Genomic DNA, 27,915 nt, shown 5'->3' on the forward strand with positions numbered 1-27,915 from the left:
CTGCGGCGGAAAATGAGATGCCGAATGTTTCCTTTTGACTCTTGCCTTTGGACCTCGGAGTGAGAGACTCTTAACGCCCGGATTAATGGAGTGACGCACAGATTTAGGACCCTGCGGAGCTTTTCCCCCCGTCTCCCGTCACTCGCTCAGGCACGCCGAGGGCAGCCTTCGTGGGGTCCTTGTGGCCAGCCAACATGGCTGCCCCCGCGGTGAAGGCTGCGCGAGGGTGGTCGGTCCTGGCGCTGGGCCTGCGGAGGGCTGTCCCGCGGCTTCCAGGGTGAGAGGGCGGCAGGAAGCTGGGGTGCCGCTTGGGACTTCACGGAGAGACCTGCAGGGAAGGAAAGGGCTATAGGCAGAACGCGCAGGAACCCGGAGAGAACCTGGGGGCCAGGATACCTCGGTCCAAGCCTCTGAATTGGCTGCGTGACTTCGAGCCAGTGTGAAGGCTTAGCGATTGTCCCCAGCCCAATGGGGTTCTGAGTCGAAGCTGAAAGCGCGGTCTTAACCGAAGAGCTCAGAGCTGGGATTTTCGGGGGGCGGGGGGCGAGATGCTTAGGCGGGGCGCCTATCCTGAGGTTCAGGAACCTCGCCTTACCGTTGGCACTGGACGAGGAGGAGACTTCCCTGGCCTGTTTGGGGGAGGCCCACCCACCTCTTAGGACAAGAGCCAGAATTATTGCGTTCAGGGTTGCCTAGCGGTCTCCGTGCCGCTCTCACTCGTCGGCGGGTTGGCAAACAGGCCCATTGTTAAGTCAAGCCTTTTCACTTGTGGAGTCAGCTTTTGCCGGCCTCTTCCTCTTCCCTCCTCTCAGGCTAACCCAGGTGAGGTGGAGCCGCTATGGTCCTGAATACAGGGATCCACAGATTGACAAGGAGTATTACCGCAAGGCCTTGGCCGAGCTGACTGAGGAGGAGAAGTATGAACAGGAACTCAGGAAGACTCAGCTTATCAAAGCTGCCCCAGCAGCGAAAACAAGCTCTGTGTTTGAAGACCCCGTGATCAGGTTAGATGGAAGCAAACACTTTTGTTCCATGGACTGGGACTGTACCAGGGAGGGTCTACAGTAAGGATTGTGATAGAGCCTGGGAAATCTAAACATTTTGTTTTTCTCCTTGAAGTAAATTCACCAACATGATGATGAAAGGAGGAAACAGAGTACTGGCCAGATCCCTCATGACGCAGGTAACACGTCTCTCCTGTCTCCTTGCTTACGTCTTTGTACGTGGCTCTTTCAGTTTAGCTTAAAAAAAGAACAGCTTCATATACCTGCCATTAGAATTACCTTCCCTGTATGGGGTGCCTGGGTGGTTAAGCGTCCAACTCTTGATCTCACCCCAGGTCTTGGTCTCAGGGTCATGAATTCAAGCGCCATGTCAGGCTCCACGCTGGGCATGGAGCCTACTTAAAAAAAAAAAATTACCTTCCCTGGGCGCCTGGGTGGCTCAGTCAGTCAAGTGTCAGCCTCCGGCTCAGGTCATGATCCCAGGGTCCTGGGATTGAGCCCCGCACTGGGCTCCCTGCTCAGCGGGGAGTCTGCTTCTCCCTCTGCCTCTGTCCCTCCACTCATGCTCACTCGCACTGTCTCAAATAAAATTTTTTGGAGAAAAAAAAAAAAAATGACCCCGTATATATGGGTGGAGGTGGCGGCTGTAATGAAGTCCTGCAGGAGTCAGCAACCACCATGCACTCCCCCAATCACAAATCTCCGTCTACTGCCCTGGTCCTCCTCCAGGAAAGAGGAGGCATTTAAGAACTTTGCCTTAGAGGTGCCAAGAGAGGGGCCACACTGTTATAGAAGAACAGGATGACAGAGGAGGAAAGGGCAAGGTATTAGCTCAGCTGGATAAACCCTTTAGGGAGTCTGGGGCAGCATTTTCCAGTGTATCCCTTTGCAGACTCTGGAAGCTGTGAAAAGGAAGCAGTTTGAGAAGTACCATGCTGCTTCTGCCGAGGAACAGGCAACCATCGAGCGCAACCCCTACACCATCTTCCACCAAGCACTGAAAAACTGTGAGCCTGTGATAGGGCTGATGCCCATTCTCAGAGGCGGCCATTTCTACCAGGTGAGCCCGGAAAGTAGGGCTCCCCACCCATGGAACAAGCTGGTGGTGGTGGGTTGGGGAGCACTTAGGAGTGGGAAGGCCCAGAGTTGGGCCAGGATTGATAGTTTTATCGGGAGCAGGTTCTGTCCACAATGTTGTGTCGTAAGTTGTCAGCTTCTCGTGGTGAGGGACTGTGTATAACTCATCTTTGTACACCAGCGTCTAGAGTAGCACTTGACCCATAACTGGTGTTTCGTTGCCATTTCTTGAACTGAACGAGGTTCTGGCTCAGCATTTAATTCTGTGTTATTGCCATAAGCCAGTGTTCTCGGCTTCTGATTTTTAATGTAAGCTTCATAAGGGTGGAGACTTGTTAACGTCTGTATGCCTAGGGTCTGGCGTGTCCCTAGGTACCTGGCATATAGTGGCGGTCTAGCAAATGATTGTGGACAAGAGGGTCTTGTTTTTAGGCACCCCTGATCTGAGTTGGCTAAGTCACCCCAGCTTGATGGGGCTTTTCCCAGTTGATGCTCATATCAGCCTGGCTGAGCTTCCATTTAGAGGTGAGAGAGGTCTCTGCCTAATGAGCTTTTGCTCAATGAATGCCTCTGGGTCTGCTACACTGAGGGCACCCAGGGGTGAGGGGGCCTCAGAGAGAAGCCAGGCCCCTCAGGAGTGTTGTCAGAGCTGGCCCACAGGGAACCTGTGGCTACTCCTTAGAGCTCAGGGCAGGAGGAGGCTGCCGCCCCGACAAGGTCTTGGACTAACTTGCCCGGGGTCTTGTCCCGTCCAGGTCCCTGTGCCACTTCCCGACCGGCGTCGTCGCTTCTTGGCCATGAAGTGGATGATCACTGAGTGCCGGGAGAAGAAGCACCGGCGGATGCTGATGCCGGAGAAGTTATCACATGAGCTGCTGGAGGCTTTTCACAACCAGGGCCCTGTGATCAAGAAGAAGCATGACATGCACAAGATGGCGGAGGCCAACCGTGCCCTGGCTCACTACCGCTGGTGGTAGAGGGAGGCTGGGGGCTCTCTGCTGCCGGATCGTGGGAGCCACTGTCACAGTGGAAAACCCTTGTGGGCTAATAGTTCCTTTTAAAGGGGGGAGCAACGTGTTTATTGCTTGTTAGGCCTTTCTTTGGGGGCTAGAACTTGCTTTTCTTGTCCCATCTCCTTTAAAGAGGGAACATATCAATTTGGATTTCCCCCAGGAGCTTAGGGTCCATCCAGCCTCTCTTCCTCAATTCGGGGTAGAACTTTGGGGGAGGATATGAAAGGAAGCAGTTTTAATATTGGAAAAGGTTTATTAGAAAATTCTCGCCCTGAACTGGTGTTGCATGTGAGGTGGTATTGCCATTTACTAAAGCCGACTGGAAATAATATGTTTGTTTCCGAAGTGGTCCTTGTATAAAATGTATAAAAAGCAGTTTCTGGTGTGCCCTGTGCTGTGCCCCTCGAGATCCCAAAGTACCCCACCAGTAGCTATGGGGACGGGGGAGCCGAGGCCCCAGGATGGGGCTGTCGCCCCAGCGGTTACACAGTGCACTGCGTGTTAGAGGCTGCCTTTCTCTGTCTGGCCCAGGCTGGAGGTGCTGGGGGCGAGGTCGATGGGATGGTGTGGGCAGCTCTGTTTGGTGTCTTCCCCGGTCCCTGAGGTCCCTGAATCCGGGAGGGAAGGTGCTCAGGGCAGGACCACTGCGTAAGTGGGAAACCTCTCAGGAGCTGGTGAGGGTCTGGAAGGGATGGTCTCTGGGAGGGGCAGGGAGTGGGGCAGGTGAGAGGCTGGTGCTGCTGGTGACGCAGCGGGAACCGGAGGCCTAGTCGGAGACCTCGCTGTAGTAATACTTGTGGGCAGCCGGGGTCGTCTTCCAGCCGGCTGCCCGAAATTCGATGATCTCCAGCAGCAGCAGCTGGGCCAGGGAGCTGAGGCCACTTGGGAGCAGGAAGCCGTCCCGGATCAGGACAAAGAGCTCATCCATGCGCTGCCGGTTCATCTTCTCCAGCTGCTCCCCCACGCGGTGCAGCTGCAGCACCAGGCAGTCCACCTGCAGGGGGCAGTTGGGGGTGACCCCGGGGCACACAGCAGCCATTCAGGGAGCTCGAGCGGCAAGCTCGCTTGGCCCCACACACTTGTTTCCTCCTGACCCGCTCACACCACCTGGTGGGTGTTCGCCACATCTTAGGTGAAAGGAGACAAGTTCAGGACTTGCCATAGGTCTTGCCGGCCAGGCTGGATGCAGGGCCTGTCTCCAAGCTGCCGCTTAACCTCACCTTCCTACCCCTCCTGCACCCGGCCTGACTCTTTCTGGGCCATCTGTATCCACAGCTGGGTTCCTATCACAGGTTGGCTTTCCTACTGGGAAGAAAGCCTCTGAGCCTGTAGGTTTTGGCTGCTCTCCGTTCTGAATAAATTCCAAGCCTGGCAGCTTGTCCTGGAACCGAGACAGGCCTTGAGTATCCCCACCAGGCTCCTGCCCTGGGAAGTGATGCTCTCGGATGCTCTTCATGGACAGCGTGCTGGTGTTCTGAGCTGAGCCAGGGACCACCCACCTCCACAGTTGTCTGAACCGGGGTCACCCACCTCCTCCTCCTTGCTCAGACTGTCAGGCTGGGCCAGCCGGAAGAGGCAGTCGTAGACGGGGTTCACGAGGGCCATCATGGGCATGTTGTTCACCTGTGGGGGGACAGCGGGGGGCCAGAGCACTGAGTGGCTGAAGGAGACAGGCTGTCTCTGCCGCCCAGGGTGGCTACCGGGGCCTCACCCTCAGGTAGTCAAAGATGTTGCAGATAAAGGTGACATAGCAGACCCAGCCCTGCAGGGACCGGGCTCGCAGCTGCTCCCGAGCCTGGTACTCCTGCTGCAGCCGGTTGAGGAGTCCCCGTCGGAAGACACTCTGGCCTGCTTGTTTGCTCTCAGCCTGTGAGCCAGGGAAAGGATGGTGAGCCGGGGGCGGTGCCATGGCGACCCCCACTCAAGCTTTGGTGGCTGAGGACCCTCCTGTCCTGACTCTCCACCTCTGCCCTGCTGGCCAGGCCTCCTGCCCTTTGCCACGGCCTTTCCCAAAGTGTCTCCCCGCTTCTCTACCAGTCCCAGCCCACCTGAATGATGGCATAGCACATGCGTCCTGCTTCTTTGCTGAACACACAGTCCTGCAGAGAATGGTCCACAATCACATTGGCCACCTTTTCCAAGTCCACGGCACCTGGATCTAGGGTAGAGATTGGGGAGTCTAGAGCTGCTGAGTTACCACATTTGTTTCCACTTGCTTCTAAGGATTTGAGATGTTTCTACAAAAGAGCACTCCTGTGATACACTTATGTTTTAAAAGACCAGAAAATAACCAGAAGTAGCCATACATCAGAGCAGCTCCACTGGGCGACTAATGGCCAGGACAGGTGGCCGTTAGAGATTAGTCAAAGAATGCTAGTTTTTTAGGGCACGTGTTTCTTGGCACTAGGTTGCGGAAGGAGCACTGAATAACGATGTATTTGACAGCAATTTCACGGAAGAAAGTGTTCTTACAATATACACACATGAACACCTGACAAGGCGGGCCAGGCAGGGCCTCCCCAACAGGCTTAGCTTGGCATGTGATGGGCATTACTAATTGTTAGCTGAGTCAAACTTCTGAGTGCTGCGGAAGGCACTGATCCAGGACAATGACTGCATCTTCTCTGCCAAGCAGAATGCTCCATCCTCTGTCCCAAGTCAGCCCTCTCTGCACATGCAAGACCACCTGCTGTGGCAATACAGAAGCCAGGGCCAATGCAAGGGCTCTGGAGACGAGAATTCCCTTCTCTGTGCTCCACCCCGCTCTCATGGGTACTTTAAAAAATGGCTTTACTGCCCGAGAGGTGACTCTATGATTCATACTTTCAATTATTGGCCTAAATGTAACTTGTCCTCCAGTCCAAGAGTGATGTTGCTGACTTTTATTCTCAGAAAGCAAAGGGACAGGGTTGGGCATTCCCTGGCTAAGGCTCAGGCCTCCAGGCCTGTCCACTAGGCCCCTTCTCTGCAGCTCAGGAGGGCTCCCATGCTCACCTTTGAGTGCTGTCTTCAGCAGCTGCTGAGTCTCTGCATCAAAAGACTGAATTTTATACTCCTCTCTACCAGGATCCCCCATGACCATTCAGCCCCAGCAGCTCTTTACTGAGGTGGGACTAATGACAGCACCTGGGGAGGAGGAGAGGTGAAGGAGAGAGGCCTCAGGTGTGCAGCGTGGGGTCAGGGTTTCTAGTCCTGCAGGCCCCGGCCAGGGCTGGCCAGCGCTCGGGACAGGTGCTCCCAGCCAGTCCATTGCCTTGGGTGGTTGGCTGAGGGCCCAGCAAGCTTGGCTTCTGGTGGAGACTGGGCACCAGCCAGGCACCTGCTGCTCAGTTTAGGAACCCTTGTAGCTTCTGGGATTACACGGGAGTAGAGACGTAAAGGTGAACGTGCCGACCGTCCAGTCTCCATAGTAGGCAGGGATATTCTCCATTGATTCTAAGGTTGGGGTGCGATGAGCTGCACTGGGGGTGTGGACAGGGGCATATCAAACACTTGCCCTGCCTATGTAAACCGGCCTGGAAGCTGCTGGCCCAGCACGACTTCGGGCGAGTGACAGGGCTGGGGGCTCCGGAGAAGTCTGTCCCAGCAGGGTTCCAATCCCCTGGCCCCGACCCCTCCCTCGGCTTTAGTCAGAGTCCTTCTAAGTCCCCAAACCCGCCCCCCCCCCCAACCTTTGGCCTGGCCTGTGTGGGCGGGTGCGGGGCCGAACTGCTCCTGTCCAGGCCAACTTCTCCCCGGGACGGACTGGTTAAACTGGCCTCCCGAGCGGCAGAAACCCGGCCTTGCCCACTCAGACTCCTCTAATTCCTGAGCTCCATTCTGGAGCCTTCCTCTTAAAGAAGAGGGGAGCCGGATGACACGTCTCCCAGAGGCAGCCCCTGCTGGAGTCCCCTCTCCGGACGCCGAGCCCCTCCCTGGTCAAAGGACGACCTCGGGGACTCTCCAGAACCGGGCAGCTTCCCCAAGCCCGAATGCCCTTCCGGGCGGGGCAGGGGAGCCGTCCCGGGTCCCGCGGGCCGGAGAGGCGGTGCGGTGCCCTGCGAGCGCCGGGACCCACCTGCCGGGCCGGCCCCGCGCCCGCGGGCCTGGAGGCCGCTCGGCGGGCATGGTGCTCGCGCCCCCCGTCCGCCGCGCCGCAGAGCCGGAGCGACCCGCCGGGCCTCGCGGCCGCTTAGGTCATTTCCGAGCGCGGCGCCGGGGCGGGGCCGTCTCGCCGGCGCCACCTGCCGGAGTCCCGGCGACGCTCTCCTCGCCGCGCGGGCTCCCGAGGTCCGTGGCGGGCGCGCCGGACCTTCCCCGGCCCGAAGCCCTCGGTCGCCAGCGGCGGCGGCCCCGCCCCGCCCTCACGCCCGGGGCTCGGGTTAAAACGGGATCCAGAGAGGAGACTGGGTGGGCCGCGCGGCGTGGCTGGAGGGGCAGGAACGCATAGGTGGCGGCCGCCTGCCCCCCCTCCTACCCTCCCCCCCCGCGAGAGAAGGCCGGGGGCCTCCTGTAAGGGCTGCATCAACCCCCTCTCCCCCCTCTCCTACTCCAAGTACAAACGGTACTGGTAGAATAAGTTGAAAACCAATGGGCCAGCTCAAGAGTAAGGACCCCCGCCCCCCTGCCACCGCCAGATGCCGGGAGTGACAAGTTGGGCAGGCCCCTGACTTGGTCGTGGCTGCGGCTGGGGAAGAGGCGGGGCCCAGCAGCCGAGGGCCTTTCCTGACGCCGGCCCCGGGCTGCAGGAGGGCAGCCAGAAGGGGCTGGAAAGGCGCCTCTTCCGGTCGCACAGTCAAATGGCCACCGCGGTTTCCTGTTGCCAAGTAGTTCTTCTGTCAAAAGGGCTGGCCAGAGTGGTCACCAGCAGATGGATGAGAAAGAGCAGCTGCAGCAAAATAATGAGTAGGAGAGATGAAGAGAATAAAGTTTACTTTATTCCACTAAAGTGGAGTTTCTTAAAAAATACATTCAGGCAGCTTTCCTGCAGCCCCAAGCCCAGTGCCCCAAACTCTGTGGGTGTTGGAACACCCCCCTCCCCACAGCCTGGATGTTCATAACCAGCAGCCGGGAGTAGGGAAGCTTCAGGATTCAGGGTCCCAGACACGTCACAAAGCCCCAGGCCAGAGCCAAAACCACTCTGATGACGGAAGGGGTCCAAGGGCCATGACACCCACACAGGCCTGCTCCCGGCCCCTGCTCTCCTCCTCAGTGGGTACAGAGGCTGGAGCCAGAGCCCAGACTGAGGGCTGGGTGAAGTCCTGCAAGGGGCTCTGCTGCTCCTCCATCCTGGCTCCCCTGAAGGGCCGGGGGCCAGAACTGGGTGGAAAGGGTGGTGATTGTGTTCTGTAGATTTCCTGGTCTCACGCCCTTACTGCAGTTTCTCCTCTGTGCCCAGACGAGTAGCTGTTGTGAGTTCTTGTGCTGACAAGCCCCTGACACACCACCGCCCTCAGCAGGCTGGTTGCCCAACCCTTTCCTTCTCCCACCCCCTTCATGAGGCTGCTTCAGAGCTGTGGCCCTCCTGGGGTGACAGAGGATACACACAGCACCACGCTGATCATGGAGGGGGACGCTGAGCGGGCAGCCGATGCCAACAGGCCCAGCTGTAAGGCTCCCGCCCCCAGCCCCCGGAAGAGGAGTGACCCCAGGCAGACTGGGGGAAAAGGCCGCCACCTTTACCCACAGCTCCTCCCCATCAGCACAGCCCCCACTTTTTGTGGGCCGCCGGGATCTGTTTTCCCCAGAGGCCCTCTAGCCACGCTCTGTCCCACCCAGGGGAGAGAACAGCCTGAGCGGAACTTCACAGACAGGGGGACCTGGGCATGGGGGGCGGGGGCTATAAAGTGACTAATTCTTCCCCTCAGAACCAGAAGCAAAGCTGCATGAGGGATGCAAGTATTGAGAAAAATGGAATCTGAGGAAGCCAAGGGTTCCCTCCCTCATACCCTGTGAGGAGGGACGTGATGTGGAAGGGAAGATGGAGCGAAATAAGGAATGTGCTTGTAGCTTCGGTGTGCGTTAAATTAGCTGGTGGGAGTAAGAGGGCACACGAGAGGACCAGGCCCCCGCGAAGGGCCCAATCCCAGCCCTCGGGCTCCAGCCGTGGCCCCCCACCCCCAGAGCCCGGACAGTTCTGGGCAGAAGGTGCTGAGAAGCGCAGGGGGGTCGCTGCCGCCTTTCCTGCGAGCCAGGACCACACAGAGAAAGCACCTCAAGCTCCTTCTGACCGACACGGCTGCGTCCCCACAGGCCAAGCCCTGCATCCCCCCGAGAAGGCCCCTACCCTTCTAGCGATGCCAGAGCCGCCTGGCAGGCAGGGAGCGGGCAGCAGCCCTCGGTGCAGCAGGAGATGGTACGGGAGTCTGCCTTCCTTCCGGAGGCCGCCCTTCCTGCCCTGGGGGCTAGCTGTCCGCCTTCTTCATGGGGTGGAAGAAGCTACAGAAGAGCTCGTACCAGAAGAACACGAAGCCAGTGGAGAGAGCAGCTTTCAGCAGGCTCGGGGACAGGCCCTTGAAGAGGCCCGTGGGGCCTTCCTCCTGCATCACCTGCTGGGCACAATCGAGGAGGCCCCTGTAGCTGCGAACCTGGGCAGAGGAAGAGATTAACACACGGATGCTGGCTCTTTCTTCCGTCAGCCCAGCACCTGGCACATCACAGCTCCCAGTCAACACTGGCTGGACAAGCAACGAAGGCAAAAAGGACAGAGCAGTTAACCTTTTCTTTCTCTTCCAAGTGGACTAATAATTCAGACTGAATAGAGGCAGTGCCTGGAAATCAGCACTGGACAGAGTGCCTACCAACTGGGCCCCTTAAGGGCCCTTTCCCCAGCCCGCCTGGCCCGCCTGGGGCAGCGGATCTGAATCTGGCCCTTGTTCGCTTGGGCCTCTAGTCCGGCCTTTGCAGTTTGCCACACACCGCCGCCAGACTGGCGTCCCCAAGACCCGCTCTCTCCACATCTCCACTAATTTCCCGTTGTGATGACAATGACATTATAAAGAATCAAGATCAAAGAATCATTATAATCAATCATTATAAAGAATAAAGAATCAATGGCTCGGCTGGTGGAGTGTGGGACTCTTGATCTCGGGGTCGTGAGTTCAAGTCCCACACTGGGCGTAGAGCTTACTTTAAAAAAAAAGATCAAATCCAAGTTCCACAGCCTGGTGTTCTTCCCTCCCTGATCTGCCCTCACCCTCCACTGGTCCTCCCACCAAACTGGCCACAAAATCTGTTAGGAACAAGGCTCTCTCCTCTGTCCTGGGCTCTCAGCAACTCTCCCTGTGCAAATTCAAACCATTCCTTCAGGACAAGTTCGTAAGTGGAAAAAGGAGGTTATAAAATCTTGTATTCCACCCTGTGTTAAAATGTACACGTATGTTTATGCAAAGAAACAAAACTACAGCCAATGGTTCTGCCTGATTACCTCTGCGGGGGGTGGTGTTGGGAGTTACATGTCAGTTTTATCTTTTTGTCTCCAGGACTTCTCTGAATTTCCTACAAAGATGGATTACAACTAATTCAATATTTTCCCCTCCCCCAAGTAAGGAGTGCTCCCTCCCTTCTGTCTCCGGTTGCAGGCCACTCTTTTCTGACATCTGTCGGGCATGTTTCTTCCTGCGCAGACGTCCCAGGTTCCCAGATTCCGGAGGGGAAAGTGCTGGAGTTACTCCCCCCTTGCTCCACCCCTAGCCCACCACTGGATGGTGCCCCCAAAGCAGCAGGTGAAAATCCAGTTTGCAAAATCCAAGCCGACTAGGAATGACTATTAACATTACAAAATCACCTACAATGGGGGCTTCTGTGAATGACAAAGCTTCTAGTGCCTTTAAAATATAATTTAGGGACGCCTGGGTGGCTCAGTTGGTTAAGCGGCTGCCTTCGGCTCAGGTCATGATCCCAGGATCCTGCTCAGCGGGGAACCTGCTTCTCCCTCTGCCTGCTGCTCCCCCTGCTTGTACTCTCACTCTCTCTAGCAAATAAATAAATAAAATCTTTAAAAAATTTAAAAAAATATATATATATAATTTAGTTGATCAGATTTCATTCACCCCTCTCCAGGAACCCCTACAGAATAAAGCAAACAACCTCATGCACCAGTGGGAGTCTCCTCGGGGTTCTTTAGTATTTTGGGGACCTATCTCTTCTTAAGATTTATTTGAGAAAGAGAGAGCATGCACTGAAGCTCGAGAGCAGGGGAGGAGCACAGGGAGAGGGACCAGCAAGCTCTACACTAAGCACAAAGCCCAATGCAGGGCTTGACCCATGACCCTGATTTCACGACCTGAGCCAAAACCAGGAGTCAGACGCTCAACCAGCTGCACCAACCAGGCGCCCTGGGGACCTTTCTTATATGATTATATTCTTGGTCCCAAACTGAACTGAACACTTTTCTTTTTTTTTACTTGAAGTAGGCTCCACACCCAGCATGGACCCAACACAGGGCTGGAACTCACGACCCCGAGATCAAGACCTGAGCTCAGATTAAGAGTCAGACGCTTGGGGCGCCTGGGTGGCTCAGTTGGTTAAGCGACTGCCTTCGGCTCAGGTCATGATCCCAGAGTCCCGGGATCGAGTCCCGCATCGGGCTCCCTGCTCGGCGGGGAGTCTGCTTCGTCCTCTGACCCTATCCCCTCTCATGTGTTCTCTCTCTCTCAAATAAATAAATAAAATCTTAAAAAAAAAAAAAAAAAAAAAAGTCAGACGCTTAACCTACTGAGCCCCCCAGGCGCCCTGAACTGAACACTTTTTACGAGCAAACACTGAACCCTCCTTCGCCTGGATCATCCCACAGTGTCCAACATGCACAGGGCTGTGTGTGGCTTTCCTATGTGTTTGGGGATCCCCAGGGAGGGGCTGTGGGGGTTAATGCTGACCAATGGGCAGGTGAGGGGCAAGGCTCGGAGCTCTGTGCAGGGGGACAGCTCACCTGGCCAAAGGTGACTCGGGCCCGCTCAAACCCTCCGACCTGCAGCCGTTTCTTGAAGAGGTCCAGGGGGTATGTGAGGGTCTTGCTGAGGACTCCAGCTCCGCTGCCACAGAGCAGGTTTCTGAGGTTCTCTGAACCAAGTGGGATTGAGGGGGGAAATGAGGAAAAGTGCAATCGGGGGAAGACAAGCCTCCACCGTAAAACTAAGACCCACCAGCACCCTGAATCTCCAAGGAGAACCACACACGCTACTCTGGGTCGAATGGCAGGAAGGAGGGAATGGAAGGAGGAGCTTGCAGGCTCTGCGGTGTGACTCGGTTCAAGGCTTGGGAGGAGAATCAATGTTGACAGTGCCACTGCTGGGGTGGCAAGGGCTGAAAGGGTCTGCCAGCTGCTGGCTTGGTTGGTTTGGTTCACAGTGCGACAGAGCAGGGTTCAGAGAACGGGAAGTCCTAGCCTCTGACAGAAGGCCTTAGCTCCTACAAGGATCAGAAAGAGATGCTCCGGCTTGGGGGAGGGGGACAGTGGAAACCCGGATTCTCTTCGTGTGAGGGCTTCTCACCGTTCCTCCTTCCCTCGGCGGGCAGGACCCACTTGTGCATGTGCTTCAGGGCGCTGTAAAAGGAGAACTGGAAGCCGGCGTAGGGGAAGATGGCGATCAAGGTGGGGTTCAAGCCTTTGTAGAAAACCAAGGGGCCTTCAGTCCGGTACATGGTCACGACGGCGTCTCGCAGGGTTTTATACACCTGGACGGCACACAGGCAGCTCAAGTGAGTGCGCGGGGCGGTCTGGCCCGGCATCGCAGCCCATCACGTGCACCTCCCCTCGGCCAAAATCCCAGCTGCCGGGAGCATGACTTCTCCTGCCCAGGGCACAAAGAAAATGCTGGACAAAAATCCTAAGGCGGCGTTTTCCAGCAACTCCCCTTCTAGCTATTTACAAGACCAGTATGTCTGCACAAGTGCACGAGAGTACATGTCCGAGGACAGTTGCCACCGTGTCCTGCGGAAGAGCAAAGACGCAGCGTCCGCCCTTGGGTGACTGGTTACATACATGATGACACACCCATTCCGGACACAGAGCAGCCATGGAAAGGGTATCGCGCCATCTACACAACAGATCGGGACTAATCCCCCAAACACAGAGCTGAATGAGCACAGTGAGAGGCTGAAGAGCGGGTTTAGTGCTTGTGGAGGAACAAACCATGAAGGGATTTACTACCCCCTCGCCCCCAGGGATACATGAGAAATGAGGAAGGGTGAGCGTGACCTCCATGGAGGGAAAGCCGGGGCAGGGGAAGAGGGAGATTTACCATTTTACGCTATTTGGATTTTTTGCCAGGTGCATATATTTAACCTTTTGAAACCTGTCATCAGGCGATCTCCATGCAGGCAGACCACCGGGCATTGGTTTTTCTTAGTACCCTTCCCTTCGACGCATTCTTTGCAGTGGGCGCGGCGAGGCACCGCAATGACAGGGCAGCTGGGGGAGGCATGCTGTACCGAGAAGGGAGGATGCTGGCTACCTCCTCGCCTCTTGGCTCCCGGACGCTGGCAGCCACACTGAAGGATTTCACCCTGGGAACCTCCAAGAAAGGGCTAGGATTTGGAGAAAGGCCACTGGGCCACAAGCCCGCCACGCACCCACAGTCCCCCTCTGCTTCCCTGTGCCCCCTTTAACACCAGGCTGGCAGCCAAGGGTCACCAGACATCTGAGGAAAGCCTTCATAAAAAATGGAGACCAGGGGTGGCTGGGTGGCTCAGTCGTTAAGTGTCTGCCTTCAGCTCAGGTCGTGGTCCCAGGGTCCTGGGATCGAGCCCCGCATCGGGCTCCCTGCTCGGCGGGAAGCCTGCTTCTCCCTCTTCTACTCCCCCTGCTTGTGTTCCCTCTCTCTCTATGTCTCTCTCTGTCAAATAAATAAAAAAATCTTAAAAAAAAAAAAAATGGAGACCAGGGCGCCTGACTGGCTCAGTCACCAGTGTGTGTGACTCCTGATCTAAGGATCATGAGTTTGAGCCCCACAGTGGCTACAACAAACAAACAAAAAACAAAATCCAGAGACCAAAATGATCAATGGGGGGGGGAGGGCACAGAAATCATCTGGAAGGAAGAGACAGGGTAGACAGAAGAAGGAAACCAAAGGAAACAGAGGCCAACTACAAAATTAGAACTGATATTCTCAGGCCAAAGAGAAGGCATCACCTCCGTGATAAAAGGAAAGAGTCGATTTAAAAAAGAGGTAAGGGGGCGCCTGGGTGGCTCAGTCGTTGAGCGTCTGCCTTCGGCTCAGGTTGTGGTCCCAGGGTCCTGGGATCGAGCCCCGCATCGGACTCCCTGCTCCGCGGGAGGCCTGCTTCTCCCTCCCCCACTCCCCCTGCTTGTGTTCCTGCTCTCGCTATCTCTCTCTCTCTGTCAAATAAATAAATAAAATCTTTTAAAAAATAAAATAAATAAAATAAAATAAAAAAGAGGTAAGATTCAGAGAACAAGACAAACTCTTGTTTTAAGGGAAAAAATCTTTGTGAGTTTGGGTTAGGCAGATTTCCTTTTTTTTTTTTTTTTTAAGATTGTATTTATTTATCTGAGAGACAGAGAGAGCAAGAGTGGGAGGGAGAGAGAATCTGAAGCAGACTCCATGCTGAGCACAGAGCCCTGTGCGGGGCTCAATCCCATAACTGCGAGATCATGACCTGATGCAATACCAACAGTTGGACACTTAACCCACTGAGCCACCCAGGTGCCCTTAAGCAAAGATTTCTTGGATAAAATACCAAAAGCAAAATGCATAAAAGAACAAATTGATAAATTAGGACTTTTTTGGGGCACCTGGGTGGCTCAGTCGGTGAAGCGTCTGCCTCCGGCTCAGGTCATGAACCCAGATTCCTGGGATCGAGCCCCGCGTCAGGGAGCCTGCTTCTCCCTCTGCCTCTGCCGCTCCCCCTGCTTTTGCTCTCTCTCTGACAAATAAATAAAATCTTTTTTTTTTTAAGATTTTATTTATTTATTTGAGAGAGAGAGAGAATGAGAGACAGAGAGCATGAGAGAGAAGAGGGCAGAGGGGGAAGCAGACCCCCCCGCTGAGCAGGGAGCCCGATACAGGACTCGATCTCGGGACTCCAGGATCATGACCTGAGCCGAAGGCAGTCGCTTAACCAACTGAGCCACCCAGGCGCCCCACAAATAAATAAAATCTTAAAAAAAGAAAATTAAAAACATCTGTTCTTCAAAAAACAGACTATAAGGACGTGAAGACAGCCACAGCCATGGACTCAGAAAAAATGTGTAAAACAAAAACAACAAACCACCAAAATGGGAAAACAATTTGAACAGATTGCTTCAGCAAAGAAGGTACACAGAGGGCAAATAAGCACATAAAAATACATTCAACATCTCTGTGGTAAAATCACAATGAGATACCACTATTCACATCTAGTAGAGTGGCTAAAATTTAAAAGAATAAAATAAAAATAGGGGCGCCTGGGTGGCTGAGTCAGTTAAGCGCCCAACTCTTGGTTTCGGCTCAGGTCATGACTTCAGGCTCATGAGACTGAGCCCTCCGTCAGGCTCCATGCTCAGCGGGGAGTCTGCTTGGGATTCTTTCCCTCTGCCCCTCCTTTTGCTCACAGGCACACTCGTTCTCTCTCTCTCTCAAATAAATAAATAAACCTTTAGAAAAGAATAAAATTGTTGGTGGAACTAGAGGGTATTATACTAAGCGAAATAAGTCAGTCAGAGAAAGACAATTATCATATGATTTCACTCATATGTGGAATTTGAGAAACAAGGCAGAGGACCATAGGGGAAGAGGGGGAAAAAAAATGAAGACGAAACCAGAGAGGGAGGCAAACCATAAGAGACTCTTTTTTTTTTTTTTTTTAAGATTTTATTTATTTATTTGAGAGAGAGAGAACGAGAGACAGCATGAGAGGGAGGAGGGTCAGAGGGAGAAGCAGACCCCCCGCTGAGCAGGGAGCCTGATGTGGGACTCCATCCCGGGACTCCAGGATCATGACCTGAGCCGAAGGCAGTCGCCCAACCAACTGAGCCACCCAGGCGCCCCATAAGAGACTCTTAATCATAGGAAACAAACGGAGGGTTGCTGGAGGGGAGAGGGGTGGAGGGATGGGGTAACTGGGTGATGGACATTGGGGAGGGTATGTGCTGTAATGAGCCCTGGGTATTATATAAGACTGATGAACCACAGACCTGTATGCCTGAGACAAATAATACATTATATGTTAATTAATTGAATTTAAATTGAAATAAAAAAAATTTTTAAAAGAATCAAATAAAACCAAACACCAGATAATACGAAGTATTGTGAGGATAAGGAACAACTGGAAATGTTGGTGGGAATGCAAAACGGCACAGCCATGTAGGAAGCAGGTTGGCTTTTCCTCAAAATTAAACATTTTCACCGTACAACTCAGCAACCCCACGCCTAGGTATTCACCCAAGAGAAACAAAATGTTCACACAATAATCTGTATGTGAATGTTTGTAGTGGTTTTAGTCATAATCACCAAAAAACTGGAGAACAACCGTGACATCTCCCAATTAACAAATCATGGTAGGGCCACACGACAGAATACTATGCAGCAAGAAAAAGGAACCAACCACTCACACATGCGGCATGGATGAATCTCAAATGCAGACACCAAGTGAAGAGTGCCTACTCAAACAACTACGTAAGACCTAATTCCCTATATCTGACATTCCGAAAAAGGCAGAAGACAGACCAGTGGTTAACAGAGGCTGGCAATGGAGAGGGACTGACTATAAAGGGGCAGGAAGACATTTGGGGGTGATGGAACTTTTGTTTTATATCTTGATTATAGTAGTGGTTATGTGCATTCATCAAAACTCAGAGGGGTGCCTGGGTAGCTCAGTTGGTTAAGCAACTGCCTTCGGCCCAGGTCATGATCCTGGAGTCCCAGGATCGAGTCCCGCATCGGGCTCCCTGCTCAGCGGGGAGTCTGCTTTTCCCTCTGAGCCCCCACCCCGTGTTATCTCATTCTCTTTCTCTCAAATAAATTAAAAAAAAAAAAAAAAAAGTGTCTGACTTGGGCTTGGGTCATGATCTCGGGGCCCTGGGATGGAGCTCCGTGTCGGGCTCCATGCTTAGCAGGGCCCGCTTGTCCCTCTGTCCCTTCCCCCACCCCCTCGACCCCACTCGTGCTCTCTCTCAAATAAATAAATTAAATTAAATCTTAAAAAAAAGTCAGAGGGGCACCTGCGTGGCTCAGTCGTTGAGCGTCTGCCTTTGGCTCAGGTCATGATCCCACGGTCCTGGGATCGAGCCCCACATCGGGCTCCCTGATCAGCGGGAAGCCTGCTTCTCCCTCTCCCACTCCCCCTGCTTGTGTTCCCTCTCTCACTGTGTCTCTGTCAAATAAATGAATAAAATCTTTAAGGAAAAAAATTAGTTCCAGAAGTAAAAAAAAAAAAAAGTCAGAGAGGTATATACTAAAGAGTGAATTTTACTACGTATGTAAGTGATGTTTCATTAAATTAGACTAAAGCAAACCAAAAAAGTGCTCTTAGGAATTAACATACATTAGCAAGCATTTTTAAAATTCAACAGAGGGCCCCAAATGATAAAGCAAGGATACCTCCCAGAAAGTAGGACAGAAAGAGAGAGAGCTAGACAATAGTAGAGAAAAGATAAGTCAACCAGAGGATAGACCCAGGATGTCTAATACCCAACTGACATGAATTACAGAAAGAAAAGAAAAAAATGGAAAATAGTAATTGTGAATAAACCATTCATGACCATTTTCTAGGCATGAGGAACAGGAGTGTTCAGACTAAAGGGTCCAGAAGTACCCATCACAATGAATGAAAGAGACACAGACCAGTGCACGTCACTGGTAAATCTCTAGAATGCCAGGAATCAAGAAGGGATCCTGAAAGTTCCCAAGGCAGGAGGGGTGATAGTTTCATATAAAGGATCATTAATTGGCGTGGTTCTGGACTTCTCTACAGCAACACTGAGAGCTACCTAGAATTCTATACCCAAATCATGAGTCAAGTGTAAGTAGGCATTTTCTATCAAGGCTTCTCTAAAAAAGCTGTTATCTCTGGAAATCTCCACCAAAATGAGGGATTAATCAAGAAAAAGAAGACACAGGATCCAACAAGAGAATTCCTAACAGAACAGCTGGTAACAGTCCTAGAGCAAAGAGTCCATAACGATGCCAGAGGGTGAAGGCTGCTAGAGCTGGGGGCTCCAGGAGAGGCTCCCTAATAACGTGGGACTGATGACCACAGGCTGACCCTATCAAGACTGTTTGAGGGTAACTTTTTTTTTTTTAAGATTTATTTGAGAGAGAGAGAAAGGGAGAGAGAACGAGTATGAGGATGGGCAGAGGGAGAGAGAGAGAGAGAGAGAAGGAGGCTCCCCACAGAGCAGGGAGCCCGATGTGGGGCTAGACCCCAAAACCCAGAGATCATGACCTGAGCCAAAGGCAGACGCTTAATGGTCTGAGCCACCCAGGCGACCCGAGGGTAACTTTGTGATAAGCATGCGAAAAGCTGTTAAATAAAATACAAGGCAATCACTAATTTCAGGTAAGACAAAGATAGAAAATGTAATCATAATGTATTTCAAGGCTCAGCAGTAACATTTACAAATCATAACAGCATAGACACCCAGTATTGATTTAGCCAAAGTCTATAAACTGGTCATACTGACATCAGAGGAAGCGCAAGCACACGTGCGAGTTATGGTAGAAGAGGTAAACTCTCATCTTCCACAGATGCTATTGATAGCTAATGTCTACAATTTAAAAATGAGAAAGAAAAAGAAAGAGAGAGAACTAGTAGTATAAGCATGTTACTAAGAATTAGGAAGTAAATAAGAGAAGAGCGAGCCACCAGTATTAAAAGTGCCTAGGTGGCTCAGTCGGTTAAGCAGCTGCCTTCGGCTCAGGTCATGATCTCAGGGTCCTGGGGTCGAGCCCCACATCGGGCTCCCTGCTCAGCGGGGTTTGCACTCCCCCTCTGTGCACGTTCTCTCTCTCTCTCTCAAATAAATAAAATCTTAAAAAAAAAAAAATCTCAAAAAAAAAAGTGGTTGTGGGCGCCTGGGTGGCTCAGCCGTTAAGCGTCTGCCTTCGGCTCAGGTCATGATCCCAGGGTCCTGGGATCGAGCCCCACATCGGGCTCCCTCCTCGAGGGGAAGCCTGCTTCTCCCTCTCCCACTCCCGCTGCTTGTGTTCCTGCTCTCGCTGTTTCTGTCTCTGTCAAATAAATAAATAAATAATCTTAAAAAAAGAAAAAAAAAGTGGTTGCCTCTGGGGACTGGAATCGGGGTGGCTGTTAAGTGTTTGTTATAATTCATGCAGAACCACATGTCTTTTTAACTTTTATACACCTTATAGATCACTGATGAAAAATCACTTTAAAGATTTTATTTATTTATTTAGAGACATAGAGAGAGTGCACACAAGCAGGGGGAGGGACAGAGGGAAAGGGAGAAAGAATCTCAAGCAGCCTCCATTCTGAGGAACCCCGATGCAGGGCTTGATGTCATGACCCTGAGATCATGACCTGAGCCTAAACCAAGAGTTGGATGCTCAACCAACTGAGCCACCAGGCACCCCTAATCAAGAAACATTTTAAAGATTTTTATTTATTTATTTGAGACAGAGACAGCAACAGAGATAGTGAGAGAGAGAGCACAAGTGGGGAGGAGAGAGAGAAGCAGGCTCTTGCAAAGCAGGGAGCCCTGATGCGGGGCTTGATCCCAGGACGCCGGGATCATGACCTAAGCTGAAGGCAGATGCTTAACCGACTGAGCCACAGAGACGCCCCTAAGAAACATTTTAAAGGTGAGGACTGACACCACGGCTGCTACTGATCTACGAAAGGTGGAGGGTCCACAGCTTTTAAACAGATCTCTTTCACTCACTTTTACACACAGACGATTTCCTGATTATTCCAGAATCTAGAATCCATATCTCAGTCGTCTAAGCCAGAGAGATAATACGTTATTCTCTTTTCTCTTGTACCTTTCCTTCTCACAGACCTCTTTTTAAAATTTATTATTGAAGTAGAATTGACATACAGTATTATATTAGTTTCAAATGTACCTTCTCATAGATTTTTTTTTTTTTTTTTTTTTTACTAAGGGCTGGGAAGTCATAGAAGAGGACTCCAGCAGCCCAGAGCAGAGAAGCTGATGGAGCACCACCACTCATTTTTTTTTTCATCCCAGCAGCCACCATGTTGCTGAAAGCTGTTTGTCTTTTCCAACTACAAACACCCTTCCCCCCCATCTCTCTGCTCAGTGCCCAGGGACCCTCATCTCATTTCACCACCAGGAGAAAACTCTATTTCCCATTGAAGTGCCATACAGAAGGATCTAGCTCTCATGCCCCATTCGTTTGCTTACAGACTATTCCCAGGACACTCTGCCCTTCTAAACCAAAAAAGCCATCAGGATGTCTCCTAAACAAAAGAGCTCCACCAGCCCAGGATCCCCACCCCAGGCAACTGAACTGAACTGAAACCACAGTTATTCTAAAGCACATCAAATTCTTAAGCAGTGTCATTCCCCACAAAAATACCCTAAAGCAGAAGGGAGACAGAAAAATTACTCTTTCTTGGAAACAAAGATTATGGTGGGGAGGTCTATTTCAGGATTTAATCCCTCCCTTTCACTCAGTAAGTTCTTCCTGGAATCTGACTCAATTGTCCCACTTCCTCTATCCATTCTTTGTGGAAACCAAAAACACTCTCACAATAACCCAGAAATATGATCTCCAGTCTCACTCTCCCGGATGCCTTTACTGTCCAACCTACTGTTCATTACTTGTTCTGTTTCCCACCCGTAGGTTCCGTTTCCCTCGTGAGGCTGCGAGCACCTGGCATGGTGCTCAGCAGTTACAGGTCTTACAGATGGACCGACAGAGGGGATGCAGACCCCAGCATGCCTGGGGGTTTTGTTCCCTCTAAAGAAAAGAGCCCCAACTCGTGGAACACCTTCTGTTACGCGGGCACCCCTTCTCTGGCCCGGCCACTCACCTTGGGCTCACCCTGAGCTGCAAAGCGAGTGCGCAGCACGTCCACGGGATGCACGGCCAGGGTGGCGGCGCTGGCGGACAGGCCTCCACACACAAAGTGCACTGAGAAGTCGCGGGCATCGTACGTGGTGGCTTTGTGCACCAGCTCGGTCAGCAGTTCAAACGACAGAAACTACAAGAGCACGTGACAAAGTAATTGACAAACACCCCCCCAAATACACCACCACGACCCAGGTGGGGCCCAGTTCTATGGACAAGGGAATACTCTCCTTGAGCAGTCACAGAATATAATGAACATATAACTTTGTGCAAAGCGCACACGGCATTTTATACTCTATTTGAGTAGAGCCAAATACCCAGAGGGTTAAGAAAATAGAGGGGAGGGGCGCCTGAGTGGCTCAGTCTATTAAGCATCTGCCTTCAGGGATCGAGCCCCACGTCGGGCTCCCTGCTCAGTGGAAAGTCTGCTTCTCCTTCTCCCTCTGCCTGCCTCTCTGCCTACTTGTGCTCTCTGTCAAATAAATAAATAAAATCTTAAAAAATAATAATAATAAAATAAAATAAAATAGAGGGGAAATTTTTATATCAGAAAGCTGTACTCAGGGGCGCCTGGGCGGCTCAGGCAGTTAAGCACCTGCCTTTGGCTCAGGTCATGATCCCAGAGTCTTGGGATCGAGTCCCACATTGGGCTCCCTGCTCGGCGGGAAGCCTGCTTCTCCCTCATCCTGCTGCTCCCCCTGCTTGTGCTGTCTGTCAACTGAATAAATAAAATCTAAGAGGGAAGACAGGGAAGGGAGGGACGGAGGGAGGGAGAGAGAGAGACAGAGAGAGAGAGAGAGAAAGAAAAGAAAAGAAAAGAAAAGTTAAGTTCTACTCATTAGCTGCATGTCCCTGGGGCCGGGAGGGGAGAGTCGCTGTGGATCGGTGCAGGCCCCCCTTCAGGACAGCCAGTGACAGCAGTGTTTGACAGACACTCGCTCGGGACAATTCCACGTGCTCCGTACTGTATGGTACAAAGCCCCCGCCGCGGAGCTCTTCTGCGGGCAGCTCGAGACAGCTGGGCGTCCCGCGAGCACGCGGTGGCCGCGGAGGGCTGGCCACACAGGCGCGTCAACCCATGAGCGCCTGACCCGAGCCATCGCCGGGCCGTCACAGGACGGGCAGGCAGGGGCTACTCTGGCTCCAGCCGTCCGGGTGGGAATCCTGACCCTGCCGGCTTTCGAGCTGGTGCCTTTGGCTGGGCTCACTACCTAGGCTCTCTGCCTCGTCTTGTCGGTAACACGGGAGCGACAACAGAGCCTCCGCCGGGGGACCGCGGTGAGGGAACACACGCCAAGTGCCTGCCGCGGGGCCCGGCTCACCCCGAGTACCGCATCCCGGCCGGCAACTGCTGTGGCGCCGGCGTCCGCACCACCCACCAGGAAACCGAGTGGTGCCGGGGTGCCGGGGGGCTCAGTCGGTTCTGCGTCCGACTCTTGGTTGGAGCTCAGGTCATGATCTTGGGATCGTGGCATCGAACCCTGAGTCGGGCTCCGTGCTCAGCGGGGAGTCTGCTTGTCCCTCTCCCTTTGCTCTTCCCCCTGCTTTCGCACAGGCTCTCTCGCTCGCTCTCAAATAAATAAATAAATAAAATCTTCAAAAAAAAAAAAAAAGGAGAAATCAACCGGCGCTGAGCGGCATGAACATGCGAAACAAAGTTAAGGAGCCTGCATTCTCATCCTGGTCCCACCACCTCCAGGCTGTGTGGCCTTTGGCAGCTCACTTCCCCTTCTCTGTGACCCACGAAACACCTGTTCTACCTTCCTCACAACGCTGCTGGGAGTTCAGAGGAAGTACAGATGTGAAAATGCTATTCTGAAAAATGAAAGCATTTGTATCACCATTTGCCAAGCCCACTGGGGGCATGACGTCAGGACAGTCTCCTCGGGACAACATCTAATTAATATTCAGTTGGGGCTAAGTCCCCACGGTGGGGGGACGCGTGGAAGGGAATGCCCATACGGTACAGCTTGGTCTAACTCTGTCTTCATTTTCAGACTTCGAGCTTCATGTAGTTCCCCAGTTAAGATGAGTAGAAGTGTGGTGATCATCTCCCACAGGCCCCACCTTCCCTGTGCTCCCCTGTTGAGCAACACGAACCCAGAGCCCTGGCCCATTCCCCTGCCATCTACCTGGACAGCTCCATAGCCCATAGAGAGAAGCTGCGCTGGGACGTGTCCTTTCCAGAATGCTGTGGGGCCTTCCTCCTGCAAAATCTGTCTCCCAGCCTGTAGGATCCCATGGTATTTTGCAGCAGGGTCGCTGCGAGACAAGCGCTCAATCTGAAGCTAGGAATCAAAATCGAAAAGGTCAGGACAACAGGGACAGGTGTGGGGTGAGAAGGAGAAATTTTGGAAAATGTAACAAGGGCAGCAAAGCGCTTCTCCTTGACAAAACTCCAAGATCTGGAAACTGCTTTAACAAGAAGGAGAGAACTTGTCCTCCAGCCCATTACATGGGGAAAAAAGGGGGAAAGGGCACCTGGAAACGGATCTTGATGACATCCAAGGGGCTGATCATCACCCGCGTGACAAGTCCAGACACAGACCCAGCCACAGCCACCTCAAAACTGGAGATATTCCTGCCATCAGCTTTGGGGTCATAGCCAACCATCCCTGCCGCTGGCCCATACAACGTCCATCAGTTTCAATCTAAAAAGAAGAGACATGGAGTTAACACCAGAGCAAGTTCTTAGGGTCTCTGCTCACAACCACCTCCTCAGAGCAGCCCTCCCTGACCACCCCATCTAAAACAGCACCCACATCCCCTTTTATCCCCTTGCCCTGCTTTATTCTTCTGCATAGCATTAATATACTGGACATTTACTCTGGACATCTGTTTCTTGCCACTTTCCCCCACTAGAATGCGAACTTGTGAAAACACGGCCTTGCTCTCATTTGCCCATCCCTTTATTTCCAGTGCCTGGAACAGAGCCCAGCGTGGTGAGTGCTCACATTTGTTGACTGAATGAACCAACAGCCTTGGTAGGAAATCGTTCACTTCCAGAGATCAGCTTGCTTTCCAAGACACCTGGTTTTATGGCAAACTCCTGCCTGAGGTAAAGTCCCAGTGTGGGAGCAGAGCCCACTGCAGCTGAGCACCGAGGGCGACGTCCGACATGCAGGCTCCAGGAGCACTCCATGGGATTCCCCAACAAGCCCACATGATCCAAAGGAAGAACCCAGCAACTCCTGGGTCCTCCTGCATCCCCTCCCCACTGTTTGCACACCTCAGGCCCAGCTGCAGCCATGGAGCCATGCTATGCTTTGAAACGACGTTCCCTAGCCCACCTGATCCCCACCGACCTCTTCAACCTCACTCTGGACCTCTCTTCAGCCACTTCAACTACGGTGGGCTCTGTTCCTGACCAGTTCCCAGAAAACACTGCTTGAGGTCCTATCTGCCAACCTTAATTCTGCACCTACTATTATTCCCCATGTCTGAAATGCAGGGGCTCTCCCTCCCCCCAACTCCCCACCCCCCGCCCCATATATCCCACTCACTCTTCCCCAGGCTAGCCCCTCCCATGCACCAGGGCTCAGCTAAAGAGCACCTCCCCTCCAGGGGTCATCCTTATGTCCTCTCTAGCATTCACAGCACTTGCTCCTGGTTGGGAACCACTGTTCTAGAGAAACACTACCATGGATGTGTAAAATGTCATGGATTATGTCACTGTTTGTAAAACTGGATTATCACACAAATGCTTATCAATAGAGGGATGGATAAATACACTAAGTCATATCCAAGCAATGGAATCCTATGCAGCGATTAAAAAGAACAAGCCAGAGCGATACACACACTTGAAAAGATGTCCACAATACACTGAAACGTGGGAAAAACGTTTCAGGAACAGTATGTCTAGTATAACCCCATTTTTGCACAAGAAAAACAGTAATATCTATATACACTCCATACGGTAGTAGAAAGCACAGGGGAAAAGTCTGTTATCAGCACACACACCGACAAGTTGGTAAAATTACCTCTGGGGAAAGGGTTGGCAACTAAAGCACCCCAAAACAACTAAAACTAAATATAAAATGATTTTAGAAGGGGCCGCAGAGTTAACCTACTTCTTGGATACCAATAGTAACAGGAAAGTCAGTGCCCACACAGGGCCAAGTTCCACCCCACCACCGATTCTTTTTTCCTCTGGAATTCTGTCTGCACCACTCCCTCAGCCCCAAACTCACTTCCTGAAAGTACAAAAGTATTGCTCCAAGCCATCCTTAAAATTAACAAGGCACTTCTACATGGCTATACCAGCAAAGTATTCTAAAACCACAGCGCCTGAGTGGCTGAGCGGCAGACTCTCCGACTCCCGCTCAGGTCATGATCTCAGGGTCATGAAATCGAGCCCCACAACGGGCTCTGTGCTCGTGGAGGAATCTGCTTGAGATTCTCTCTCCCTCTGCCCCTCCCCCTCCTGCTCGCATGCGAACTCTCTCTCTCCCTCTTAATAAACAAGATCTTAAAAGAAAAAAAAAAAAGTCTGATGGTATGAAGCCTCCCCACCCCTGCCAGGAATGTGCCCATTTCTCAGCAGCTTCCTCCTCCACACTCTCAAAGGAGGACACCTGGCCTTTTCCGTCGACTTCTCTGTGACATTAACTCAAGCTGCTTCTCTCCAGGCACTTGTGAGAAGCAGCTTAACCATGGGGCAGGTGATTGAGAGGCAAAGCCTCTCCAGAGGCCACCCGGGAACAGCTGAGGTCACACTGAGCAGGGTGGGTGCCCTGCCATCAGGGAGGGAATGAGGCGTTTCTATAAATAAGCAGATCTGCCTAGCTGGACATATCAATAGGCCTGAGTTCAAATTCTGCCTCTCCCTAATATCCTGGGAGGCTTATTTAACCTGGGTTCCTCTCTCTCTTCTGGAAAATGGGAATGATGTCTGCCTTGCCTAGCCCAGACTGCTGGGATGATCATGCAAGACATCATATGTGGCAAGCTTTGTAAAAAAGGTAAAAGTCTAATATACATGAAAGGGCTGGTTAAATATAGTTCCATAGTTACCTTACTTCTTCCCACTTGTTCTAATTTCCTTCTTGTACCAGTAAGCCTTGTAGTAACCTAAAGAGACAAAATAAAAATGAAGTATGACTGTATGTGCATGACATACAGAACATCTAGAGATGCGGACCCTGGAGTGAGTCAGGGTGGGCGGGGTGTGGGAGAGAGTTTGCCTACGCCACCCCCCTTCTCTTACTGCGGAAACCCTTGGCGTTGGGCTACGAGCGGTGAGCTCGCGTGCCCGTGTGCCCATGTGTTCAGCTGGGGGGTCCCCGCAGACGTCCCCGCGTGTGGACACACGTGTCCAGCCGTGCCTCGGGGCGTTTTCCCCCCAAGTCCGAGAAGACGCCCGCGAAGCAGGCACCCACGTGTATGGGTGTCCCGAATGTGTGCGAGGTTTTGCGCCCTGCGTCCCTGAAGATGCTTCTCAGGTCAGGCGTGACACGTGCGCGTACAGACCCTGCCCCCACGTGAGTACCGGCGCATGTGTGCGACCCCAGTCCCCGAGCGCACGGCGAGGAAGGAGAAAGTAGAGGTCACTCACCCGGCACGAAGGGCGCGGCCCGACTCCGCGCGGGCTTCTCTTCCTACCTCCTCATGCAGCAGCAAAACTAATTGCGCCCGGCAGTAACTGACGGGCTCCCGGACCAATCACTGTGCAGCTTCCGACAGAGGCTGGACCAATAGTTGTATAGTCATAGATGGGCAACACCCATCTTGCAAGGCGTCACTGGGTAATGTAGTCCACCGCTACTAAGGCGGTCCCCGTGGTAGGCGCAGAGCCTTCTGGGAGATGTAGTCTGACTGCGGGCGCGTGCGCGAAGGTTATTCACTCGTGGGAGGGTGGCGCGTCCCGAAGTACGGCTGTGGCCCTTGGGAGGTCGCAGCGCTAAGTGGCGTGTGGCTCTATCCTCCTTCGAGCGGAGGGAAGGTTGGGTGCGGTGAATTTGACCTGCTTTCCTCAAAACCCTCGTAGTCCCAGAACCCGGATAATCTAAACTTGGGAAAGATGGCGGGAAGTTCAGCTAAAGCCTGGAGGACTTGGGAGAGAGAGTAGATGGGTTTTTGGGAAACCAGGAAGAGGACGGCAAAAATGTAGTTTTGTTTCCCCCTAGGGTTTATTATGCATAATTTCTCATTATAAAAATAATATAAAAATACATTACAGACGCTACAGAAAATGTAGAAACGAAAGGGGAAATGACTCATCCTATCGCTCTCACGCCAAGTAGCATCAGTGTTTTGCAGGACAGTATTTCTTCCTGATTTTTTAATTGCATTTTTCTCATTAGTGCAATCACTTTGACACACAATTTTATTATTTTTTTATTTGACAGAGAAAGACAGCGAGAGAGGGAACACAAGCAGGGGGAGTGGGAGAGGGAGAAGCAGGCTCCCAGCTGAGCAGGGAGCCAGATGCGGGGCTTGATCCCAGGACCCTGAGGTCATGACCTGAGCCGAAGGCAGACGCTTAACGACTGAGCCACCTAGGTGCCCCTGACACACAATTTTAAAACATCATTCCCCCCAACATGATTTTGAAGTAAATACCAGACATCATATGATTTCACCAGTTAACATTTCAGAATGTATCCTTAAAAGACAAGCATTCCCTTTTAAAGCATATGCCCCAAACTATCATCCCGCCCCCCAAAAATTAACAATGATTTTCCTAATACCATCAAATATTGAATTAGTGCTTACATTTCCCTGGTTGGCCTATAAATGTCATTTTTTAAAGTTTGTCTAATTGAGATCCAGACTATATATTGCAACTGGTTAATATATCTCAAGTCTTTTCAAATCTATGGTTTCCCTCTTCTTTTTTTTGCTTGCAAT

The 27,915-nt window shown here is 52.3% G+C and overlaps 3 protein-coding genes across 11 annotated transcripts; 1 reads left to right on the forward strand and 2 right to left on the reverse strand.

The window, feature by feature from the left end:
- The first annotated feature begins 143 nt into the window (after positions 1-143).
- MRPS7 (mitochondrial ribosomal protein S7) lies at positions 144-3,423 on the forward strand. The gene is made up of 5 exons (XM_045888485.3): positions 144-277; positions 813-1,004; positions 1,120-1,183; positions 1,897-2,064; positions 2,837-3,423. Exons 1-5 carry the CDS (start codon positions 195-197, stop codon positions 3,056-3,058), a joined length of 729 nt encoding a protein of 242 aa, XP_045744441.2. The 5' UTR covers positions 144-194; the 3' UTR covers positions 3,059-3,423.
- Positions 3,328-7,533, reverse strand: MIF4GD (MIF4G domain containing). 2 transcript variants are annotated; one of them, XM_045888486.3, is made up of 6 exons: positions 7,152-7,508; positions 6,089-6,220; positions 5,143-5,252; positions 4,806-4,961; positions 4,625-4,717; positions 3,328-4,088 (listed from the first exon to the last, which is right to left on the reverse strand). In XM_045888486.3, exons 2-6 carry the CDS (start codon positions 6,174-6,176, stop codon positions 3,861-3,863), a joined length of 675 nt encoding a protein of 224 aa, XP_045744442.1. In that variant the 5' UTR covers positions 6,177-6,220; positions 7,152-7,508; the 3' UTR covers positions 3,328-3,860. The 2 variants fall into 2 exon arrangements, with proteins under 2 accessions (XP_045744442.1, XP_054366684.1); XM_054510709.2 differs by lacking the exon at positions 4,806-4,961 and having other exon boundaries at positions 7,152-7,533.
- A 71-nt stretch (positions 7,534-7,604) lies between these two features.
- Positions 7,605-26,721, reverse strand: SLC25A19 (solute carrier family 25 member 19). 8 transcript variants are annotated; one of them, XR_006793204.2, is made up of 9 exons: positions 26,621-26,720; positions 26,080-26,136; positions 23,548-23,717; positions 23,199-23,354; positions 21,029-21,199; positions 12,565-12,748; positions 12,003-12,133; positions 9,360-9,660; positions 7,615-7,961 (listed from the first exon to the last, which is right to left on the reverse strand). XR_006793204.2 is itself a non-coding variant. In XM_045888482.2 (9 exons), exons 3-9 carry the CDS (start codon positions 23,677-23,679, stop codon positions 7,934-7,936), a joined length of 933 nt encoding a protein of 310 aa, XP_045744438.1. In that variant the 5' UTR covers positions 23,680-23,717; positions 26,080-26,136; positions 26,621-26,720; the 3' UTR covers positions 7,616-7,933. The 8 variants fall into 8 exon arrangements, 3 of the variants coding, with proteins under 3 accessions (XP_045744438.1, XP_045744435.1, XP_064438247.1); XR_010408371.1 differs by lacking the exon at positions 26,621-26,720 and adding an exon at positions 26,445-26,463; XM_045888482.2 differs by having other exon boundaries at positions 7,616-7,961; positions 9,530-9,660.
- Positions 26,722-27,915: the final 1,194 nt, after the last annotated feature.

This window comes from Mirounga angustirostris, unplaced genomic scaffold (assembly GCF_029215605.1).
Source record: "Mirounga angustirostris isolate CCGP_5_RB_7025 unplaced genomic scaffold, mMirAng1.0.hap1 SCAF_17, whole genome shotgun sequence".
NCBI classification, from domain to species: Eukaryota; Metazoa; Chordata; class Mammalia; order Carnivora; family Phocidae; genus Mirounga; species Mirounga angustirostris.

Bases quoted from the DNA above. Each gene is read 5' to 3' on its own strand.
- MRPS7 (XM_045888485.3), top strand. From the start codon at position 195: ATGGCTGCCCCCGCGGTGAAGGCTGCGCGAGGGTGGTCGGTCCTGGCG. The intron at 1,005-1,119 runs GTTAGATGGAAG...TTCTCCTTGAAG, and splicing joins TTTGAAGACCCCGTGATCAG to TAAATTCACCAACATGATGA. The intron at 2,065-2,836 runs GTGAGCCCGGAA...TGTCCCGTCCAG, and splicing joins GAGGCGGCCATTTCTACCAG to GTCCCTGTGCCACTTCCCGA.
- MIF4GD (XM_045888486.3), bottom strand. From the start codon at position 6,176: ATGGTCATGGGGGATCCTGGTAGAGAGGAGTATAAAATTCAGTCTTTT. The intron at 4,718-4,805 runs GTGAGGCCCCGG...GTCCCCCCACAG, and splicing joins ACATCTTTGACTACCTGAGG to GTGAACAACATGCCCATGAT. The intron at 4,089-4,624 runs GTGGGTGACCCC...TGCCCCCTGCAG, and splicing joins GTCTGAGCAAGGAGGAGGAG to GTGGACTGCCTGGTGCTGCA.
- SLC25A19 (XM_045888479.3), bottom strand. From the start codon at position 23,679: ATGGTTGGCTATGACCCCAAAGCTGATGGCAGGAATATCTCCAGTTTT. The intron at 23,355-23,547 runs GTGCCCTTTCCC...TTTGATTCCTAG, and splicing joins TCATCAAGATCCGTTTCCAG to CTTCAGATTGAGCGCTTGTC. The intron at 12,134-12,564 runs GTGAGAAGCCCT...CACTTGGTTCAG, and splicing joins CGCCGAGGGAAGGAGGAACG to AGAACCTCAGAAACCTGCTC.